This window comes from Mandrillus leucophaeus, unplaced genomic scaffold, assembly GCF_000951045.1.
Source record: "Mandrillus leucophaeus isolate KB7577 unplaced genomic scaffold, Mleu.le_1.0 Scaffold657, whole genome shotgun sequence".
NCBI lineage: Eukaryota > Metazoa > Chordata > Mammalia > Primates > Cercopithecidae > Mandrillus > Mandrillus leucophaeus.
Genome location: NW_012107108.1, coordinates 1,371,229 through 1,396,020, shown reverse-complemented (window position 1 = coordinate 1,396,020; position 24,792 = coordinate 1,371,229). Strand labels below are relative to the sequence as shown.

Genomic DNA, 24,792 nt, shown 5'->3' with positions numbered 1-24,792 from the left:
GCGCCCGGCCTTGCAAATTTCTTAGTTTTCTATATAAACAAACCTCTAGAAGTAATAAGTGAAACAGACTTATCAGACTACAAAGTCACTATACAAAAATCAATTGTATATCTATATACTGACAGCAAACAATTGGAAAATCAAATTCAAAAGTTCTATTGACAGTAGTGTAAAATTATAAAATACTTAAGAATAAATTTTTAAACAGGCATGCAAGACTGCTACATTGAAAATTATGAAATATTGAGGCCCAATATTAAGATGTCGCTTCTCCTCCAAATGATCTGGACTCAATACAGTTCTCTGAGAAAATTCAACAGGTTTCACTGCAGAAATTAATAGTTAGTAAGTACAAAGTTGGAGGACTCACACTACCAGATCTCAAGACTTCATGAAATTATAGCAATAAAGAGAAATATATCAACAGAAAAACAGACAAACGTATCAACAGAACAGAGTCCAGAAATAGACCAATACATAGAAAGTTAACTGATTTTTTATGAAGATACCAAAGTGGATTAATGGAAAAAGGAAACAACAGTGGTGCTGGAACAACTGGCTATCAAGATGTTTAAAAAAAAAAAAAAAAAGTAAATCTTGAAATGGAACTCACGCCACGCCAAAAATTAATTTGAGATGAATGACAGATTTAATGTAAAAACTAAAACTATGATGCTTCTAAAAGAAAATGCAGAATATTTTCCTGACTTTGGGGTAAGCAAAGATCTCTTAGATCAAAGAGATAAGGCCATAACCATAAAAGGAAAAAAAATAAACTGAGCTTTATAAAAATTAAAAGCTTCTGACCATCCTGGCTAACACGGTGAAACCTAGTCTCTACTAAAAATACAAAAAATTACCCAGGCGTGGTGGCGGGCGCCTGTAGTCCCAGCTACTCGGGAGGCTGAGGCAGGAGAATGCGTGAACCTGGGAGGTGGAGCTTGCAGTAAACCAAGATTGCGCCACTGCACTCCAGCTTGGGTGACAGAGTGAGACACCGTCTCAAAAAGAAAAAAAAAAAAGGCTTCTGCCCATCCAAAAACCACCATTAAGAAACTGAAAAGGTAGAACTCAGACTGGGAGAAAGACTGATAACACCATCAACTCTTGGCAAGGATGTAACTGGAGCACTAATTCATTCTTGGTGGGAGGGTAAAATGGCATAACCACTTTAGAAAATTTTGGGCAGTTTCTTATATAGTTAAACATTCACCTATCCTTTGACACAGCAATTCCACATCTACACATCTACCCTAGACATTTACCCTAATTTTAGAATTGTTGATTTGCCATTTCAAAAGCAATGATTCTTCCAGAACATTGGCTTTATACCATTCCATATTTTTATAAATTTTCTAAGTTACCATAATTTGTGAAGATTCAAAATGCAACTTGCCAAGGTTTAAAAGAGAAAAAAAAAGTATGGAAAGAACCAAATGGAAAATAGGCTGGTTAAGTGTGTTTGGGTCAGTTTATTTCTAGCATCATTTACAGGCTACCCTGATGTTGCATTTAAAATTTTCATTAACTTCAGAGTTCACAAAATAATGATTTTTTTCCTGTGAAGATACTTCCTTTAAGAGACAACTGACTTCTACAATTAAAATGTATACATGTTCAAAGAAAATAACTTGTAAAATATTATTTGGTTGAAAAACATTTACATTAGGCCTTTAAAATTATGCATCAGAATCTCCAGCTATTAAGCAGTCTAATGGTGCCTACTAAGTCAGAGAGTTATAACTCTCTCCTGTGCTTTGTTCTGATAATGAAGTAAAGGCATCAGTACCATCTACTGTGCTAAAGAATAAATGGAATTTACAACTGTAGGTAATATTTAAGCACTTTAAGACAAATATGAATACGTCATAAATTTCTAACTAGGAAAATATTTTCAATGAGGTCTCAAGAAATGTTAACTTTTTTCAAAATAGAGTACTGAAAATTGACTCACCAACAATATCAAGCTGGGTTTCTTCATCTTCTTCTCTTTTTCTCTTCTTATCTTTGCTCTTTTTCTTCTTACTACCGGACATAATTTATATAGGTGAGTTTAGGTATACTGATTTGTATGATAAATAAATATAAGATTGAAACCTGGAAGTCTTCTAAGCTATTTCATTTATAAATTACTGATTTAGGATGACTTACATTGCTATGTCCTCTTAAATACAGTACTGAGAGGTTGCTTCAGGCTTTATACATATTACGTTAGAGTTCAAAGCAGATTGCAGAGCCACACGGCCAGATTTTAAATCCTGATTCTGTAACTTCTTAGCTCGGTGATTTTTGGAAAAGGTACTGAATCTCTCTGTGAGTCAGTTTCCCCACTTACAAAATTAGGATAATAACTTAAACTCTTAAGGTTACTGTGAGGATTAAGAGGTAATATGTACCTTTATACATTGCTGGTGCAAATGCAAAATGGTGCAGTATCCGCAGAAAACAGTTTAGGGTTCCTCAAAAAGTTAGAGTTACCATACGACCCAGCAATTTTACTCCTAAGTATGTATACCCAAGGGAAATGAAAACATACACCCCCAAAAATACTTACATAAGAATATTCACACTAACATTAGTCACAACAGCCAAAAACTAGAAACAACCCAAATGTTCATCAACTGATGAATGGATGAACAAACCGTTACATCCACACAGTGGAATACTACACAGCCATAAAAAGGAACAAGTGCTACAACAATGATGAACCTCAAGAATGTCGTAAGTGAAAGAAGCCAGATACAAAAGGCCACATGTTGCATGATTTCTTTCTTAGGAAATATTCAGAATAGGCAATTTCACATAGTCAGATTAGAGGTTGCCAAGGACTAGGAGAAGGGGAGGATGGGATGTGACTGCTTTAATGGGCAGGAGGAGGTTTCCTTCTGGGATGATGAAAATGCTAAGCAACTAGACAGTGGTGAACCTCTCCAATATATACTAAAAACCACTGACTGTACAAAAGGATGAATTTTATAATTATGGATTACATCTCAATAAAAAAAGAAAAAAACAAGGGCGATTTGAAAAAAGTTAATGTGCAAAGTGCCTACAATTTCTTGGCGCATTGGAAGTGCTACATAAGCATTAATTATGATTATTACGATAATCTTAAGACACTTTTGTCTGCATTTTCATCATAAAGTTTTCAGAAAATACCTCTCCTCTCCTCCCAGGAAATTCACAAAGTAAAAATCTCACATTCATTCCGGATAAACCTGCCATTTATTCTGGCATCTTCATGAGGCCAGATTCCTAGACAGGGTTCTCAAAGGCAGTGGCTTCAACTCACTCCTTGATACCTTCTTTCCATTTCACCTAAAAATGTCAAAACCTCTGTTTATCACAGAGACCAGGGAGAAATGCTCAACATTTGTATGTACAGTCAACCTTGGGCAAATTTGCCAGTTAAAAAAGAAGCGGGGATATGAGTGCACAGGTATTTTTCCCTAAAAAGCTAATAAATTATCACTACTACCTCCTCCTCATATTTGGCTCAATTTGTTTACTGTATATATGTTCTCTCATTTAATCCTCACAGTCTTCTAAAAATATAAACAATCGTCTGAAAGTATAAATGTGTAAACGGAGGTTCAAAGGTATTTGATCTTTTAATGAGTAAATGGAAGTTCGGACATATTAACCAATTTGCCACAAATTACAAAATTAGTAAATGACAAGAGTGCAGGTTCGAGCCCATATCCCTATCAAAGCCCATATACACCTCATCCACTGTGTGATTCATTCTCGTTTCACTCTACATATTAGATTAGAAAAAACTAATCAAGAACTTTTCTAGAAAGAAAAGAGACAATGGAGAAAATAATAATCCCTAATAAAGGAAGTTATTATCACAAACTACGAGATCAGACTAATGCAGACACACCAGGCAGAGGCCTGGAGACCCAGACTCGTGGGTAGGGGCCACGGGTCACCCGCCGTCTGCCGTTTCCAGGGCCGTCCGCGCGGGAGGCTGCCCCTCTCTGCATAGGCGCCGGGAACCGCGGCCCGGCCTCCGTCCAGCCCGGACAGGGGCCAGGGCGAAGCCTGGGAGGCCACAAAGCCGGCCCTCCGCGCCACGGCTTCCACCGGACTCGCGGGGCTGGAGTGCGTCCGAAAAGAACGGAGGAGGCCCCCGCCCGAGCTGCCGGACCCACCTCTTCGCCTTGGTTCCCTTGAGCACGAGTTTGGTAGACTTCACATAGGAGTACTCGGCCATGGCTCCGGGAGACTCCTGCGCGGAGAGGCTGAAGCCGGCTCAGGACGAGTATGCGACCCGGAGCAGCACCTGGGCGGGGAAGAACAGAAGTGGAGGCGAAGTAAACACTGCCTGACAGCATCCGTTTCTCCAGAGCCCGCCTCCGTCTTCACCCGAACGGTGAATGGCTGAGAGCTCCACTTCCGGGTTTCTGCCAGGGAAACTACGGCGGCCGCAGAGGGCCCAAAGCTGTCCGCGCGCAGCTGCTCCCTGGCGCCCTCTCGAGGAGCCCCTGAGGATTCGCGCCTCCCGAGGGGAGGAAAGCCGGCCCGAGGCTCTGAGGGCTGGCGGGCTGGCAACGGTCTCCGCGGGGGCGGGAAGCGGCTCCCGCTGCCCTACCTGTCCTGCGGCGGCGCGGCTGAAAGCACGGGCTACTCGTGCGCGCGTCACTCGGGGCTGTGCGTAGCGCGACGGTGTGTGCAGGAAACAAGCAGGAAATACCCTAAAATAGAATTAAGCGCCACGTTGCGGGCCGCGGACGTCGCGAGTGCTGTGGGAATGTGGGCTGAGGTGGAGAGTTATGGTGGCGCGTGTTACAGGCCCAGGGGTCAGGAGAAGCCTAATCGTGGAGGCGGCATCTGAGGAGGGTCTTGAACGCTGGGCAGGCTTTTGCCTGACGGCGATGGAGGAAGTGAGTGCTGTCTGATGGAGGAAACAGGGCGGAGGCGTGGAGGGAGCCGTGCAGCGCTGGTGTGAGGAGCAGCGAGCAGGCCAGGCCTGTAAAGCAGAGTGATGGGAACCTGGATGGAGAGGGCAAGTCGGGGTCCTGTGGTCGCTGAAGAATTTGAATGAAATCAGTAAACAGGTGAGAAGAATCAATCGCAAGAGCATGGGATGAAACGAGGCGTTGTCCACGGTGATTCCTGTGCAGCGGTGGGTATTATTAATCACGTATGTGACACCGAAACCACCCCACTCAAGTTGTGGCTCTTGCCCTAAAGTAGAAAACAGAGACCAGTTGGGTTCCAAGCATCCACGAAGATCTTATTAAACTCGTGATCCCTGGTGGCACCATCGACTCAGGACTGGCCCATCTCAAACCTGACTCAGAAACGAAACTGTCACAGTGTGCAGAGATGAGCGTCCTTACCCGCGATCATAACGTATTTTCCGGTGTTTTCACAGTGCTGCGCTTCCTAATCCCCACTCCACGGCAATCCACATGCCGTAATGCCCGGAGGCATTAGCAAGGAGACACACAGGGGCTCTTCACGTTGGCTTTCCAGGGTTTTGATGAAAATCTCAATTTCCTCATCTCTTATATTGTGGTTAGTAATAGTATCATTTAGGGTTGAAGAATTAGATGGTACGAATTATATAGGGTGTTTATTATAACCTACATGGAAAATGCCTAGGAGATGTTAGCTATCCTCATCACCAACATCGTTACTTGATGGTTATAATCAGACAGGAAGGCCGACACCAAGAAAATGGATACATGCTCTGGGGGAATGAATGTGGAGAGATCAGAAAGTCAAGAACAAAGCCATACAACATGTCTACAGTAAAGGGATAGAGAAAAGAGAGTCTATAAAAGAAGAAATGAAACAGAGTTAGAGTAAAATTTTAGAAATCGAAGCTCAGGAGAATTTCCAGAAAGGGTAATATTTAATATCGTAGAAGTTTAGGAGCACAAGATGGAAAAAAGGCCTTTGGGGAAGCTCCATTTCTGATAGAGAAGTAGACAGAAAGTCAGCTTGATGCAGCGACTAGGTGAAGAAGCCCTGGCTGCTCGCATGGAGAAATAAATAAGGGATGGAATATGCCATATTTCTGGGTTTCTTTCTTTCTTGCCCAGCCTCTGTATATTCACAGAGTTTGGTGAAAACTTACAAAAAATAAAAATGAAACCAATTTCGTGTGTAGACTCAAATACAATGCTTTGTGTTAGAATCAAGATAAATTCATGCCTCTTCGTTCTATTGTCACGGTCAGTTTTGAAATTAAACATCAGCTTTTCTTCTTCATTAAAATCATTTTCAACCCTTCCCAGGTATTGGTGGTTTTGGGGAGTTACATAAGCAGTCAGGTCTTGATAAGGAGAGGAGGAGGGAACAGACACTTTCAGCAAAGGCAGAATTCTGAAATTCTGCTCATATTTTTTTCCAGTAACTTTCCTATGTTTGTGAGGTTATTCAGTCATAAAGATCTTAGTGAAATTTTTTTCAGGCTTTACTAATCATAATAATCACTGTGGATGTTTGTTTAAAATGTGTAATCCCAGGCCTCTCACCTGGAGGTTCTGATTCAGGAGATCATAGATGAGACTCAGAATACATGTGTTTGACATATATCACAAGTGGTTCTTATTGTCAGGCAAATTTGGGAAACTAACCAGGAATTTATGTTTTTATGACTGGCAGCTAGAAAAGGTTCCTAGAGTCTTTGCTTTTTGAAAATAAAATATTTCTTTTTTAAAAGGAAAATTGCATGACTAGATACAACATTTGTACATGTGGCACATGTACTATACTGTGCTTTTGTCATATTTACAGTTAAAGATGTGTAAGAACACTCAGAAAAAGTATATATTAAATGAAAAGAGGGGTAAGTCAGGGTGGGGGAGAAATGTGAGGCATGTGCTTATTGTTGCCAAAAGGCTGAAAAGCCAGAATGATAGCCATCTAGGGTCACAAATAGCACATTGTAAGTTGAGGGAGCTTCATAATCATGTCTGAAACCTTTGATACACTCAGTTGTAAACAGTGGCTTCGGACAAGATTTGAGGGAGAAACCAACTATGCTTTAAAGTGTTCGTTTAAAAGGCTTTAATTAAAGGAAATTCTTTGCATTTACTTGAGCTAATTTAACTTCAGGACTTTAACAAATTACTAGCCCTTAACCTCTTAAAAATTGTCTTTCAGTTCAAATGAAAGTTTAAGGTGGCCTTTATGTTCGATTGGTATACTTGTGCAAAGACTTAACAGCAAGGTACTATACATTTCTAAATGTTTACTTCTTAATTTTGCTGGAAGAAATATACTACTCAATTGATTATTTTTAAAGCAAAGTAAAAACAATTTATTTTGACAAGTGACACTGTATTTTCCCAGTTTTATGGCAGCAAAGATTAGGCTTAACATCACTAATTATTAGAGAAATGCAAATCAAAACCAAAATGACATACCATCTTACACCAGTCAGAATAGCTACTATTAAAAAATCAAAAAACAACAGATCTTGGGAGGCTGTGGACAAAAGGGAACTTTTACACATACTACGTGCTAATGTAAATTAGCTCAGCCACTGTTGAAAGCAGTTTGGAAATTTCTCAAAGAATTTAAAATAGAATTACCATTCAAGCCAACAATTCCATTACTGGTGTATAACCCAAAGAAAATCAGTTATTGTACCAAAAAGACATATGCACTTGCATGTTCATCGCAGCACTATTCACAATAGCAAAGACATAGAGTCAGTCTAGGTGCCCATCAACAGTGGATTGGATCAATAAAATGTGGTACATCTACACTGTATTATTAGGCCATTCTTGCATTGCTATGAAGAAATACCTGAGGCTGGGTAATTTATAAGGAAAAGAGATTTAATCGGCTCACAGCTTTGCAGGCTGTACAGGAAGCATGGTGATGGCATCTGCATGGCGCCTGTGGAGGCCCCAGGGAGCTTTTACTCATGATGGAAGGCAAAGAGGGAGTAGGCACATCACATGGCCAGAGCAAGAGCAAGAGAGAATGGGGGGGGGGGTTAAATACCACACACCCTTACACAACCAGATCTTGAAAGAATTCACTATCACAAGGATGGCATCAGGCCATGAGAGATCCACCCCCATGACCCAAACACCTCCTACCAGGCTCCACCTCCAACAATGAGGATTACATTTCACCATGAGATTTATAGGGGCCACCTTCCAAACCATTTCATACACCATGGAATACTATGCAGCCATAAAAATAACAAAATCATGTCCTTTGAAGCAACATGGATGCAGACGAAGGCCATTATCCTAAGTGAATTAATGCAGGAACATAAAACGAAATACCACATGATCTCATTTATAAGTGGGAGCTAAACACTGGGTACTCATGGACATAAAGATGGAAAGAATACACACTGGGACTACTAGAGGGGAGAAGGAGGAAGGCAAGGTTTGACAAACTTAACTATTGGGTACTATGCTCATGTATTAATCTGTTCTCTCACTGCTACATAGAACTACCCGAGACCGGGTAATTTATAAAGAAAAGAGGTTTAACTGAGTCACAGTTCCACAGGCTGTACAGGAAGCATGGCTGGGAGGCTTCAGGAAACTTACAATTATGGCGGAAGGTGAAGGGGGAAGCAAGGCACGTTCTACCACGGTGGCAGAAGAGCAAGTGAGCCAGGGGGATGTGCCATATGTTTAAACCATCAGATCTCATGAGAACTCATGTACCATCACGAGAACAGCAAGGAGGAAATCTGCCCTCATGTGCTAATCACCTCCCACCGGGTCATTTCCCCTACATTGGGAATTACAGTTCAACCTGAGATTTGGGTGGGGACACAGAGTCAAACCATATCAAATCAGCATCTGGATGATGGGATCATTCATACCCCAAAACTCAGCATTATGAGATGCAACAAACTGGCACATGTACCCCTGAATGTAAAACATGTTAAAATTATTTTCAAAATAAATTAATAAATGAATAAAAATATGATTAAATTAAAATTAAAAATTTGAATTAAAAAATTTGAGAGTGATTTCTGCTTGACAGTTATGTAAGTTATGTAAATGGAAACAGTGAGTTCTGTAGGATTCGGATCAATTGCATTATCTGTACTAAGTTGATGTCCGGTTGTTTGTATGAAAAGAAAAGAGGAGAAACATATAGATCTAACAGGAAAAAAAATGGACAAATTTTTATGATAGCAAAAAGAAGAATGGAGGAAATAGGACTGAGGTTATAGTCATTGATAGATATTAATAGACAACTAAGTCAAAAGCCAGTGGTTGCAGAAAATATTGATTAATTTTGTTTTATTGCAGTCAGACAACAAAATTCTATGCCCTGCCTCCAGAGAAAAACCTTTTAGCCCTGTAATTATCTTTATTCCAAGCACCATTCCGTTCATTAAGTAGTGTATAGGGTGATTAATATGTGAATTATTCACAGAATTAAGGCAGAAGTTTTGAGTATTTCAGGATGATATTAATAGTATAGTCAATGAACTAAAATAAAATTTGACTAGAGGTGTGATCTTGTTAGATTTGGCAACCCAAAGTTGACAAATTTATTAATAAAATAAACTTTCATTGATGATTAATTTACAATTAGTAGACACACTGTTTCTTCTTCTTTCCCTTTCTCATTGATTCATTCATTTGTTCATTCATTCCTACAGAGCAGTGACTTTCATTCTAAGATTCCCAGAATCCTGAGGAATTCTTGAATGTCATCATGGGGAGCCAGGTGTGGGGATTCCCAAAAGTTGTATTTAATACTTGAAAAATCTCGAAAAGTTATATATTTACACCAGAGAAAGCTATACAGGTTTTTTTAAGTTTTATATATATAGTTGAACACTTTTTATTTCTATCCAGAACTAAGTCATTAGAGTTAGTAACGTTGATTATTTCATACTTATCTAATGGGTAACCTTTATATATCATTAATTATTAACAAAATAAGAATTCCCCCCAAATTACAAAATAAATATATTTTGTGGGTTTTTCTTAAGGCTTTTGAAATATAAAATCAGAGGAGAGGATTAAAAGTAATCCTTGATGGTTAAAAAGGCAGGGAACTACCAACTTAGAAAACTGTATGAAAACAGCAAGATATATACATGGCCCTCAGACCAGCTGCCTGTTTTAATAAATAAAGTTTTATTGGAGCACATCCATGGATCTATGGTGCTTTCCTGCTACAATGGTAGAGTTGAATGGTTGATGTAGACACCGTATGGTTTGAAAAGCCTAAAATATTTATCATCTGGTCCTTTACAGCAAAGGTGAACCCAGTTTTAGAACATTCACTTTACAAATTAAGATACAGGGGATGCTGCCTTAACTGACCTCTATTTAACTGATTTGCAGTCAGCACTTTCTGGTACCCCTGTACAACTCACTGACTGATGTCCACTGCAAACTGAAAGCCTTTGAGTTACTTTTAATGCCTGTACATTTCTCTTTCCGTTACAGAAATTGTATATTTTCTAAGAGGAACCTGTGTTCATTCCTAAATATATTTACACCGTTTGTTCTTGTTCTTGTAGTTATGTAATTTAATTAAATATTATGTTGGGAGGCCAAGGCGGGCGGATCACGAGGTCAGGAGATCGAGACCATCCTGGCTAACACGGTGAAACCTGGTCTCTACTAAAAATACAAAAAATTAGCTAGGCGTGGTGGTGGCACCTGTAGTCCCAGCTAGTCGGGAGGCTGAGGCAGGAAAATGGCGGGAACCCGGGAGGCGGAGCTTGCAGTGAGCCGAGATCTCGCCACCGCATTCCACCCTGGGCGACAGAGCGAGACTCCATCTCAAAAAACAAAAAAAGATATTATGTAAACTGAGAAAATGAGTATAACAAGAGTAGTATTGTTGTTTCTCTGAGAAATAAACTAAATGTGTTGGAAAAATGAGACACTCAAACAGTTGCTGCCAGCTTAACTGTTGGCAAGACAACCAGAAACAAATGGGAAAAATTGTATAATCTAGGATTTCAGATTGCTTTACCCAGTTGTCTTCACAGAAAGTGAACAAGAAATCAATGACAACATATTATTGGCATAGTTTCTACAAGAAACTCCACTCAGTGAATCTGTGCAAGGCTTTGACCTTGTCATCAAAACACTGGCAAATTTATTTACACATGTCTTTTAAATTAAACTTTTAAGGACCTACATCTAATACTTCTTATGATTCCTCCATGTAACTTAAATTTGTGATTAATCTATTTATTACTGGTCCCGATCTTATTGAATAAGGGGTTTCTACCGTTTTTGCTAACCAAAAGTTTACTTTGATGAAGATGGAATTATAAATACAATAATTCAAGTTTAAAGAATTTGTAACAGAGGCCAGGCGCCTTGGCTACCGCCTGTAATCCCAGCACTTTGGGAGGCCGAGGCGGGCGGATCACGAGGTCAGGAGATTGAGACCATCCTGGCTAACACGGTGAAACCCCGTCTCTACTAAAAATACAAAAAATTAGCCGGGCGTGGTGGCGGTGCCTGTAGTCCCAGCTACTCGGGAGACTGAGGCAGGAGAATGGTGGGAACCTGGGAGGCGGAGCTTGCAGTGAGCTGAGATCAGGCCACTGAACTCCAGCCTGGGCGACAGAGCGAGACTCTGTCTCAAAAAAATTAAAAAAAAATACATAAAAATAAAAAAAGAAATAGTAATAGAATGGTAATGATTAATACAATTTAGTATGCCTAAAAATCACTTGAAAAGCTTACTAACAATGCAAATTCTTGTGCCTTACGCCTGAGATTTTGATTCAGTACATCTAGCATGGGACATAGGAATCTGTATTTTTAAGAATGTTAAAGGAAAATTGCTTAAAATAGGGTAAATTATGACTTACAAATATAAAGTGAACACTTGTCTAAGATTTTTATTTAACTCATTTATTTAATGAGGGAGCCAGTAAGATGTTATAATGAGTTTTATGGAAAATTAAAAGAGCCACACATATCTAGGTACTAAGGAACACTGAAATAAATTTGCTTGATAGGTTCAAAACTGACTTCTTGATGGAAGGTGGAAAAAGGAAAATTAATTATACTTCCACCAAAATCAATCATTTGCATATCTATAGAGAGTATTTGCATTACTATCAGTAATCTACAACTAACAGAATTACCAATAACAAAGAAAACAAAAGTCACAGAGATCCTATAGAAACAGATAACCCAGGTTATTCTAGACAAGGCTGAGATTTCCATTTTCTCCTGAAACAAGTTGCTCAAGCAATTCAAATACAATGAAGGTGGTCAGTGGGTAACAGCTGGAGAAATCATTTTCCAACCTGTAATCAAGACTGTTGAATTACTTCCTTCACTAGAAAGAATAAAATATTACCACATAAATTTGTATAATGATAATGGCCCACTATGAATGCTTTGGTGTTCTTAATTTTCTTAAGATTTATTAATATTTCTGAAGTAACTACTAAATGCCAAGTAATATATTTTCTAATTTAATCTTTCATTGACTTTTACTTCCACTTCAGTTGAGCTACTCACTTTCATGGCTGTAAACTTAACTTTTCAATAACTTAAAAATTGATTTCTAATGTTATAAACTCTAATGTTCCACTCTGTGACCTGCTCTTTCAGACTCTCTTCCTTACTGCCAATTCACTTTCTCTTCTGTCTCTTCGAGTGCCCCAGTATCTTGATTCTTCCATTTTCTTTTCTCTATTTTTTTTTTTCAAGTAGACACATGGTAATTTCACATGTTGATGGGGTACAATGTGGTATTTTGATGCATGACACATTGTTAAAACCTCTCCTCCCTATCTTTCCCAGTCCGGAAACCACTCTTCTACTCTCTATTTCTATTAGATCAGTGTTTTTAGATTTCACATATTAATGAGATCATGTGCTATTTGTCTTTCTGTGGTTAGCTTATTTCACTTACCACAATGTCCTCTATGCTCATTCATGTTGTCACAAGTGACACAATTTTCTCCTTTTTTTATGGCCAAATGTGCACATGATATAGTTTGGATATTTGTCCTCACCTATATCTCATGTTATATTGTAATCCCCACTGTTAGAGATGGGGCCTGGCAAGAGGTGTTTGGGTCATGGAGGTGGATCCCTTATGGCTTGGTGCTGTCCTCATGATAGTGAACGAGTTCTCAAGCTTCCGGAGGCCTCCCCAGAAGCAGATGTTGGCACTATGCTTCCTGTACAGCCCACAGAACCAGGAGCCAATTAAGTCTCTTTTCTTATAAATCACCCAATCTCAGTTATTTCTTTATAGCAATGCAAGAATGGCCAAATACAGCAAATATGTCACATTTTCTGTATTCATTCATTCATTGATGGACACTTAGGTTGATTCTAGGCTATTGTGAATAGTGCTGTAATAAACACGAGAGTGCAGAAATCTTTTTGACATACTTATTTAATTTTCTTTGAATATATACCCAGTAGTGGGATTGCTGGATTATGTGGTCAGTCTATTTTTACTGTTTTTAAAAGTTATATTGTTTTCCATAACAATTGCTCTAATTTACATTTCCACCAACAGTGTATGAATATTCCCCTTTTTTCACATCCTTGCCAGCATTTGTTATTTTTTTGACTTTTTCATAAAAGGCATTCTAAGCGGGGTGAGATGATATCGCACTGTGGGTTTGACTCGCATTTCTCTGATTATTAGTGATGACGAGCATTTTTTCATATACCTGTTGGTGATTTTTATGTCTTATTTGGAGAAATGTCTATTCAGCTCTCTTGACTATTTTCTAATCCAATTATTTGTATTTTTGCTATTGAGTTGTTTGAGTTTTCTATAAATTTGGGATATTAACCCCTTATCAAGTGAATAGTTTGCAGATATTTTCTCCCATTTTGTAGGTTGTCTCTTCACTTTGGTGATTGTTTCCTGTGCAGTGCAGAAGTTTTTATTTGGTGTAATCCCATTTGTTTATTTTTGCTTTTTTTTGTGCATGTCTTTTGATGTCTTTTCTAAAAAGTCCTTGTCCAGGCAAATGACATATAACATTTCACCTATGTTTTCTTCTACTAGTTTCATAGTTTGGGGTCTTACATTTAAATGTTTAATTTATTTTGAGTTGATTTTTGTATATGATGAGAGATAGGGGTCTACTTTCATTCTTTTGTATGTGGCTATTCACTTTTCCCAGCACCATTTATTGAAAAGACTGTCTTTTCCCTATTGTATTTTTGCACCTTTGTCAAAAATAAGTTGCTGTAAATGTGTGGATTTATGCCTGGGCTCTCTATTTCTGTTCCACTGGTCTATATGCCTTTTTTTATGCCAAAACCATGCTGTTTTAGTTAGGATAGCTTTGTAATATATTTTGAAATTAGATAGTGTAATACCTCTAGCATTGCTCTTGTTGCTTAAGATTTATTTGGCTATTTGGGGTCTTTTTCATTTTTTTGAAATACTTTGTAAATAATTTGTGCATGTTTTTAAAATGTTTTGTAGAATTTGTCAGTGAAAACCATCAGGTCATGAACTTTTCTTTCTTCTTCTATTTTTTTTGAGACAGAGTCTCACTCTTTCGCTGAGGCTGGCATCCATTTGATTTTTTCCCTTTAAATTCTTTGTTGAATTTCTCATAAATTTCCCTATTGTTTCTCTGTACTGTGTTGAAGTTCACAGATGTTTTTAAAAAACAGCTATTTGAAATTTTTTGTCTTGCCACAGCATTCATTTGCATGTCTTTAGGTTCAGTTGCTGACACCTTGTTTTCTCCATTTGGTGAGGTAGTTTTTCCTAAGCTATTCTTATTTTTTGTAGATGTATATCTGTCTACACATTGATGAATTAAATATTTATTTCAGTCTTCTCAGTCTGGGTTTGTTTTTGACTGTTTCTCCATGGGTTTGTTTAGAAATTCTGTATGGATTTCCATTATATTCCATTTTATCATTAGGAGGTGCCCAAAGCAAAGGTTAGACATAAGTCTTGCAATGGAACTTCACCACTGATTCAATGTAACTGGATGGGCCCATGGGTGAGCCACAGAAAGGCTCTTGGCTGTGGGGGAGAACAAGTCAGGCCATCAAATCTGGACACTGTGTGTATCATGTTTCCCACAGCGTGGTGCCCATAAACAACCTCTCTGGTGTAATGTTTCCTCTGGTAGGAATGGCTAGCCACTGCTAAGTTTCACATAATGGGTATTGCTAACCCAACCCCTCTCTATGTCCCTAGCATGCCTCAGGTGGATCAACTCTGTTGACACTCATGGTGCTGCTTGTGGGCCGCTGCAGGAGTGAGTCTACTATGAAGGACTCAGTATGGTGGAAAAAAAATATTCAACTTCTGCGCACTTTATTCAGTGTAAAAACTGTGAGTTCAGGAGGACTTTCTGCATATAATACCATAATGTCCTGGGGGAGGAGTATCACAGTCACAGAGTATTGGTTCCCTTACTGTCCAAGGATGGTTTTACTCATCTTTGCAGTCCAAAGGGGCTTCATAGACTCACTCATGTATTCAGGGTTCATTAGCTCTTGTAAAGGTAATTTCATATGTGGATAGTTGTTCATACAGATGTGTTCATAGGGCCATGATAACTGGAGAGATCTACACTACCTTATTCTGCCCCAATCCTTCCCTTTTCCAACAAGTTTGCCACCTCCCAGTTTTCTTTTTTTCTTAACCAGACTAAGTTTAGCCTTTTAATCCTTCACCCTCCTCCACTTCTAATGCCATTGCTTCTTTGTATGCTTATTGTATCTTCCATGCTATTTGACTTTCAACTGGTTACTTACAGTATGTAAGTTTTAATATCCTGTAAAAGGGGGATAATATAGCATTCATTTGATAGGGATGTTAAAAATATTAAATGGCACTGTCCATGTTAAATAACTTTTTGAGATATATTGAGATGTTTCTGTATTTCCTTGTTCTGGCCTTCTCGTTGAACCAGAGGAATCTATTGCCATGAAAAGCAATAAAACTGTGATAGTAGAAATTAAAAGTGAGTAGGAACTTATTTAAAAATCATCATTCTCCTTTTCAATGCAAAAATAAGAACTAGAAACTTTTAATAAGGCAATAATCTGAAGAAATAACTTATGAAAGAGAACATGGGTTTTTAAATCCTAAAGGGTTCTTTTATATATTCAAGGTCAAGATTGGCTGCCTTGAAAATCCTACTAAAATTTCAATGTAAGTTTTAGAGAGGGAGGAAAGAGTCAAAGAAAATATTGCACTGGAAAAAGTTAAACAAGTAAGGAAGATATTACTCAAGCTATTGCAACAGGGGAGAGAGGCCAGAACCTATTCTGAACTCAACTCCCCTGATACAAAGGGCAGTGGTAGTTTTGAAAGTGAGGGTAAGGGGGCAATCATAGGCCACCTGTTTTTGCTAACTGTCTTTTCTCAAAGGAAAAATAAACTTCCTTTTATTTTTATGACATAAGGTAATTTTTACAACTTGGAGCAAGATTAGGCTCTTACTCTCTCACGGAGACTGGGAAATAAAGTGTTATCTTTCTGGAGGATTACATTGGAAAGTGATGGCTCCCAGATCCTTGAAAAGGGAAATTTTCTGCTTACAAGTTCCACATGCCACTTCTACCTACATTTCACTGGCCGAACAGGTCACATGTCTAAATCTGACCTTTCCTTCAATAGGACAGAAATGTATAATCTTCTAGGAGATAGGGCCACTGCAGAAGGAAGACCAGATAATGGGAGAATGGTAATATAATCTACCACACTGACCACAGTGAAAACATCAGTAATCCCCAGATTAAACCCAGTCTTCTAGGACACTTAGGTTGATTCTAGGCTATTGTGAATAGTGGAATAATAAAAAATAAAGAGACTAGCCCCTTTATTTTTGCAGAGAAGCTAGACAATTCACAGTAACTTATGGCCTAGGAAATTTTATTTCTTGATCAACACAACTCTTTATAGATGCTCGTGGTCCAAAAATGCAGATTCCTAATCATCCCCAAGAAGGGATCCATTGCAAAGTAACCTGGGAGGGAGTTTAGGATTGTTCTGAGGCACTGGAAACCACTGAAATTCACTTGTAAGAGGGTAGTGAAAGGGAGTCCACATGGTTTGATCCCTGCATGTGCTGGATATAACTTGGTCTTCATTACGTTGCACCACCTTTGGTGTCAGAGAGAACTGGATTGGAATCCAGTCCCATCACTCATTATGACGTGATGGTAAATGTGGTTTTAACTCGTCTGAGCCTCAGTTTGCTCATCTATAAAAGATGGGGTTGTTATGAGGCTTGCATAAGGTAAGTGTGTAAAAATCTGGGAATAATGCCTGTAATTTAAAAGACGGGATTGTGATGAGGCTTCAATAAGGTAAGTGTGTAAAAATCTAGACACAATGCCATTAATTTTGTAATTGATCAATATATGGAGAAGGAAGATTATTTTTCTCTCATTTAATTTTTAGAACAAGTTTATAAAATTGGTATTATTCATATTTTTGAGATAAACAAAGGATCAGTAAGTTTAAATAAATCACCATAGTCACAAAGCAGTTCACAATATATTGACTGGATAATTGCTAGTGAAAAGTAGCAATGATGATCATATGGAAAATCTTGTGTTAGGTGGTGGTTTTCTTTTACATCAGCCTCTTCATTTGTTGAAACCATAGATTCTAAGTTGCTCTATCAAAGTGATCATTAGAAAAATATAATGTACTGAGTGTATAAATTTTAGAAAATTTCCTTTGTTAGTCCTGTTAATTTGATCGAATATGTGCATTTTGAATTATGAATATAAATATGAGTATGTACTGATATATGAAATATGACTTGACATCACAGAGTAACCTTAGGTCATGGCAATGTTTTTCTCTGAAAGCAACTGCAGAAATGTGTCTTCTTTCTAGTTTCCAAAAAGCTGAGAGGCCATGGGGAAAGGGGGGTGTTTGACTGTCAGATAGTGCATGAGGTACAGTAGGATACAGCAATTTCATCATAATTCATATTCATAATTCACAATGAGGAAACCTGAAAGTTGCAACCAGCTACCAATAAATGAAAGGTGGGGCGGGGTCGCTGGGGGCGCGGCTTTGTGAGTCGGTGCCTGGACTCCCACATCACAAACGCAGCGGCAGCGGGCGGAGGGAACTCAAAGCCTGACTGGTTCTTCCTTAAGCTGGACGCGAGCTGGTTGGCAGGGCAACCGGCCTTCAGTGGGTGGCCTTCAGTTAGTGCCTTCAGTGGGTGCCTCAAGGTGGTGGCGTTCCCTTGGCTTTGCTGGGGAGAGGCGGCAGGTGCTAGCTCTGCAGCCGTGGGGGCAAGCGAAGGCCCGAGCTGCCCGAGAAGAGCGGAGGTGCCCCATGGGGACCACGCTGACCTGTCGCATGTGCACCAAAGCCAGCCTCTGGCAGGGCCGGCGGGGCGTTCTGCGGGGCCATCCTGTGGCTCTGACATCTGTGAGTGGGCGGCCAGCAAAGGCACAGGCCCCAGCACAGAGGAGCAGAGACGCCCAGAACACGCTGGTCCCATGTCAGCCCCCAGCGGGGCCAGCTGGGGTGCGGTGGGCAGAGCCTTCCTGCAGCTCTGAGATCCATGAGGTGCAGGTGGGAGTAGCTCCAGGCTCCACTGCCTTGGCGCCCACCCAGTCCGATTCCAGAGCCGTGACTGGCAGCGCCCTGGCGATCAGAAGAGCCCAAAGGTAGGAGGCCACAGATACCGCTCGGCCTCAGGAGCTGCTCCGGCCGTTGCTGAACCAGGGTTCCCCGAGGGGCATCCACAGCCTGGGGCGCCTCCCTTCTTCCCCCAGTTCGCTTTCCTAGGCCCAGACTCCCCCAGGAGGACTGGCTCTGCCTCACGTCCCTACCCTTCTTTCTCTGCGGCATCCAGCCGGTTTCTTTCCCCTCCCTACCCCAATGCCCGGTTCTGGGCCCTCTTCTTCTTCCCAGAGGCTGACTGAAAACAAAGTTTTCAAAATACATAACGGATGCTACAGATTTCATTGCTGTAGAGGAAATGTCTGACAGCTCTTGTATTTAAACTTAAGTAGCCACACTGGGGCTCACAACTTCGTATCTTGAATTCTAGACCAGAGCTCTCTATCCTAAAGCAACAGCAGGGAGTTAGAGGTACTCTTCTTGATTCTAATAATAAAAAATGATTTTTTGTAGGGACAAGGTCTCACTGTGTTGCCCAGGTTGGTCTCAAACCCCTGGCCTCAAGTGACTCACCCGCCTTGGCCTCCCACACTGCAGGGATGACAGGCAAGAACCACCACACCTGGCCACTGGAAGTGCTCTTGCTTTGTGTGTTTCGGCTGGTCTTCTGGGGCAGCTGTCAGTAAGATGCTCCTGCAGTATAGTTCTAAGTCTTGCTGCACAAATTCAGTGGATCCTGTGATTTTTTTACATGGAATAGCCCCTTTATTTTTTTGCAGAGAAGCTAGACAATTCACAGTAACTTATGGCCTGGAAAATTTTATTTCTTGATCAACACAACTCTTTCTAGATGCTTGTGGTCCAAAAATGCAGATTCCTAATCATCCCCATGAATAAGGGGGCCACTACAAGGCAAACTGGGAGGGAGTTTAGGATTGCTCCGAGGCAGTGAAAGCCATTGAAATTCACACATGATGGGGTAGAAAAGGGAATCCACGTGTTTTGATCCCTCCATATTCTGGGTGTAACTTGGTCCTCGTTAAATTGCACCATTTCTGGCATCAGAGAGAACTGGATTTGAATCCCAGTTCCATCACTCATTATGATTTGACGGTGAATGTGTTTTTAACTCGTCTGAGCCTCAGTTTGCTCATCTATAAAAGATGTGATTGTTACGAGGCTTCCATAAGGTACATGTGTAAAAATCATGACAAAATGCTTGTAATTGAATAGAGAGGGTTGTTAGGAGACTTCTATTAGGTAAGTATGTAAAAACCTGGACACAATGCCTATAATTTTGTAAGTGTTCACTATATGGAGAAGGAGGATTATTTTTCTCTCATTTAATTTTAAGAGCAACTTTATAAAATTGGTGATACTCATATGTTTGAGACAATCACACCAAGGATCAGAAAGACTAAATAAATCAGCATAGTCACAAAGCAGTTCACAATACATTTACTGGGTAATTTCTAGTTAAAAGTAGCAATGATGATCACACTGAAAATCTTGTATTACATGGTGATTTTCTCTTACATAAGGTTCCTGGAATTTAGTAAGATAAGTTGCAGGTCAAAAAGCAGACTCGTAGAATATTTTATTCAAGAGATTGGAGTGGGGGCCAAAGTATTGCATGAGTTTTCCTGGGAACAATGTGTAGGCTGAGAATCTAAGCAAACTTCAGTTGGTGGTTTTCAGTTGGTGGGCAGTGGTGGAAGCAGGAGGAGCTCTGTCTGTGCTCTCTCCTCCCCTAGTCACAGCCCTCAGGCTTGTTGTGTCCAGGCCCTTCTAAGTTAAACCAGACAGGTTGACAGGTTTATTTAGCAGACAAGTCAGCTCAGGGTAGGCGGGTGAGGTGGGGTGCTGGCGGGCTGCTAGTGCAGTGCCACCCTGTAGCCCAGGGCTGCCCGTGCCCATGGGGCTATTCCATATAATACACACAGACACACACACACACACACCTCTTGGTTTGTCAAAACCATGGATTCTAAGTTGCTCTATCAACGTGATCATTAGAAAAATATGATGTACTTAGTGTGTAAATTTTAGACAATTTCTTCTGTTAGTCTTGTTAATACTCAATTATTTTCTAAAACACCTGGCCCAAATCTCCACAAGTTTTAATCGAATTATATTATAATTTGGATTTTCTGGTCTGCCTATCTTCCAAATAATAAACTCCTTAAAATTAATTTCCTATAGCTGCCATAACAAATTACCACAACTTTGTGGCTTACATCAAAGACTTATGATCCTATAGTTCTGTAGGGCAAACCTCTGACCATGGTCTTACTGGGCTTAAGTCAAGGTGTTGTCAGGGCTGTATTGCTTTCTGGAGGCTCTAGAGAGAATCCATTTCCTTGCCTTTTCCAACTTTTAGATGCAGTACCCATTCCTTAGATCATGGGACCATCCCTCCATCTTCAAAGCCAGTGATGTGGGACAGCTGTGACCCCTGTTCTGTAGTCATGTCACCTTCCGACCGCAGTTAGGAAAGAGTCTCTGATTTTATAGACACATGCAGTTAGATTGGCCCCCAAGACAATCAAGGATAATCCCCCTAAATCAAGGGTTAATCACATCTCCAAAGTCCCTTTTGCCCCAAGTAAAGTAACATGGTCACAGATTCCAGGGACTCGAACATCTTTATGGGGTCGTTATTTTGACTATCACAAAGGCAAAGACTTGGACTTACTCAAATCGGATTTTCTTTGCTTGATTTCAGAGCGTAGAACACACTAGACTCTAAATAAATGTGAACGAGTGATACACATTTAAATTTACAGATTGCTGTCACACGGCAGTTCTGTCCTTCCACTGGTGGTGGAATCCTATGTACTTTTTCACTATCTCCATTTTGCATTCAGACTGAACATAGCTATGTTATTCCCTTCACCTGGGTGATCTGAAACCATCTCTCTATTTCTGTTTGTAGGGATCTAATCTATCAGGTCCCTCTCAAATGCTGCTTCATATAGCTTTTTCTAATCCCCAATTTTCTTAGTCAATTTATGCTCTTACAACAAAATAACACAGCCTATGCAATTTATGAAAACCAGACATTTATCCCTCACAGTTCTGGAGACTAGGAAGTCCAAGATCAAGGCGCTGGCAGGTCTGATGTCTGGTAAGGGCTGTTCTCTCCTTTCAGGATGGTATCTTGGTGCTGCATCCTCCAAAGTCAAGGAACACTGTGTCCTCACATGGTGGAAGGCGGGAGGGCAAGAGGGATGAAGCCGTTTCATGAGGGCTCCTAAACCCGCTCCTGAGGTAGGAGTCCTGATGGCCTCATCACTTCCTGTAGGCCCCACCTCAACACGGTCACATTGCCAATGCTGAATCTCGGAGGCGGCACCGGGAAACCACAGCACCAATCAAATATGATCTTTCTTTCCTCAGAAACCCCCTCATATGTTTAGACCTCCCATGCACTTTTATACATTTTGTCTCATGGTTTCTTCCTGTACTAATAAGGTGCTATAAATGGATAGCTATAGTTTTGGGTTTCATTTCAACAAAACACCCTTACTAGTTTTTTGAACCCCAAGCGACATATGAGGGCAGGCCCCACCTTCCATTACAAAAGCTGAAAGGGAGTGCATGATCCTTTTTCCAGTTTCTTGGCCAATCAAGTGTGGGCATATATCTAGGCCCAGTCAACTAAGGTCTCTTTATTAGAACTTGGAACCTGATGAAATGATGCAAAAGACCTGAAAGAATCAGAGATGATTCTGAGCAACTGAGCAGAGACCCAGGTCCAGGAATGTGGCAGCAGGTGCCTAGGTTCAGCAGAGCCCAGCTACATGGTGACGAGTGTCAAATGGCAACATCCTAGTGGTGACGTCCCAAGATCTGCTGCTGTAGGATGAACTTGGCTGTGCGGAGTTTCCCTCAGTTCTTACCTTGCTTCTCCAGCATCGTCAATGATTGTGTGAACAATTCAATATCCTTTCATTGAATTCCTATTTTACTTAAGTTGTCTGGAATTTATTTATTATTTTCAGTGAAAAACATAAACCAATTATCCCCTCACATTAAAACACATTCCACTTAGGCATCCTCTGTGATCTCACTGGAGAAAAGTGTGGACGTTATTTTTAATTTGACTCAGAATGATAGGATTAGTTGGCACTAGTAACAATGGAGATAGGTAACTAACTTTTTGTGAAACTTCTTCTTGGGGTGAAACAAAATCTTCTGTGGAAACTGTTTCCAATCATCTCTGGAAATTTATTAAGTGACCTAGTATATAATGATAATTTACTATGACATTTGATAAATAGTTTTGTGTGTTCAGAATAATTTTTTTCTTTACCTTTGAAAATAATGCATCGATAGTTAATTCTCTCCTAAATTGTCTGTTTTTAGTCCCATAGAAGGTATTTATTGAATGTCTCTTTGCTTTTAATATAAGTAGGCATTGTGTGATCAAAGTAAAATAAATATGTTCTTGTTTTCGGAATTATTACAGCTTTGAAAATGGACTTAACTACCTCAAACCAATGGGACATAGTCCCCTGTTAGGGTTCCCAGGGTAAGTGGTAATTCCTTTTCTATGTTTTCAGAAATGTAGCTATCTTTTTATATATGTAGCTTCTGCTGTGGGCCACTAGGCAGAGTACTTCAGAGCAGGGTTTGTGTGAGTACAAAGCTAACTTCTGCTGCTTTTGTTTGATGCTTCTGTAGCTTCCTTGACTACTGTAGATGATAAGTAACCATTTTCTCCTGCTTCTTTCTTTTTTTCCCTCACTCTTTGGAGTGAACTTGAAACATTTGGGAATTTTGTTGATCAATATATATCTTGTTTATGAAAATTCTGCTAAGATAATATGGTAGGACGCCTTTGCTTATAAATAATAGAATTCAAACTCACACTGCTCTAAGCCAAAAAAAAAAATTAATTTGTGGACTCGTATAATGGAAAAATCCAGGGTGTAGCTTCAGAATGGCTGAGCGTAGGGACTCAGGACTTGGCTCCTCTGAGCTTCCTTGCTTTTTTCTTCCCCATTGACTTTATTCTCAGACAAGTTTTCCCTTTGTGCTGCAATGTGGCCATCATCACTCCTCAGTTTACATTTCCTTAGTTCCACAGCCCCAGAATAAAGCAAAACCAGAAACATTTCTAATAGTTTCAGTAAGAGACTAGAGATTGACTTTGGGTGTGAGGCTTGGAGTTCATGTCCATCTGTAGTCTGATCTGTGCCAGGATTTGAAGTATATTCATTGGCTGGGCCTGTGTCATGAGCTCATCCAGGGTTTCCACTGTCCACACAGTGCCTTTGCAAGTATTAGAAAATGGCTCCCCCTTCTCCAGTTAGATGCAGCCCTGTATCGGGGCATGTGGTTTGGAGAAGAGCACACAGGCTACATTTCAGCCCCCCTTCCTCCCTTAGCTGGGTTTCTTCCTTGAGTGAACAACACACTTGTTAGTAGTTGTCCTGTGCTTATTCCTGAAACTGGGGGTGAAATCAGCCCCCTACCCCAAAACTGAAGGACAGAAGGTGGCTTTGTCTGGGGTATCAGATAATGGCTAATAACAAAGGGAGGGGACAGTGGGTGCTGTGTGGGCAAAGGGAACAAAAAATAATCCTAACCTGTCTAGACTTCATCTCAGAAACCATATGCAACCTTCTTCAATTGAAATATTTAACACTTCAGGAGTGCCAAGAAGGCTATAAGGAGCATATCTCTAAAGGACCTAAGTTAGGACATTCTGGAATGTATGCTTTATGGATTTACCTTATAAATATATAACATTGACTAATACACATAGAAAATGTATTGCAGAGTAACATAGATGACAGAAATTGAAATATATGACATTCTACCACAGTCTATCATTATTTTATAACTTATCAAAAGACTCAGAGGATTTTTTTTTCCTATTGATAACTCTAACCAGAGCCCTATTTACTCATGTCTTGAAAAACAGAGTATTTGCAAATATGTCTGAGGAGGGAAGACAGAGAAAATGATTCCAAAAAAAGCTGATAACATTAAGACAGCTTTTTATAGAAGATGTTAATTCGCAACCACAAATGAAAAATTTATAGGAGATACACAAAATGTGAAGAAAAATAAATGAAACCAAACCACAAAAGGAGACAGCAAGAGAGGGGAAAAAAAAAAGAAAAAAAAGAACTGCAAAACATCTGGAAAACAATTAACAAAATGCAACAGTCACTCCTTACCTATCAACAATGACTTTACATGTGAAGGGAATAAACTATCTAAAAGACACAGAGTGGCACAATG

At 39.9% G+C, this 24,792-nt stretch overlaps 1 protein-coding gene and 1 long non-coding RNA gene across 2 annotated transcripts in view; one reads left to right on the top strand and one right to left on the bottom strand.

Annotated features, from left to right (window-relative positions):
- Window positions 1-4,442, bottom strand: part of FRG1 (FSHD region gene 1) — a 22,739-nt gene extending 18,297 nt beyond the window's left edge. The window contains exons 1-2 of the mRNA XM_012001297.1: window positions 4,158-4,442; window positions 1,955-2,025 (exon numbers count right to left, since the gene is read on the bottom strand). Coding sequence (XP_011856687.1) covers window positions 1,955-2,025; window positions 4,158-4,219 — 133 coding nt within the window. The 5' untranslated portion in view covers window positions 4,220-4,442. The remainder of the gene's footprint in view (window positions 1-1,954; window positions 2,026-4,157) is intronic.
- A 900-nt stretch (window positions 4,443-5,342) lies between these two features.
- LOC105554723 overlaps window positions 5,343-24,792 on the top strand; it is a 60,130-nt gene continuing 40,680 nt past the window's right edge. The window contains exons 1-2 of the long non-coding RNA XR_001008370.1: window positions 5,343-5,526; window positions 7,826-7,962. This is a non-coding gene — a long non-coding RNA (uncharacterized LOC105554723). The remainder of the gene's footprint in view (window positions 5,527-7,825; window positions 7,963-24,792) is intronic.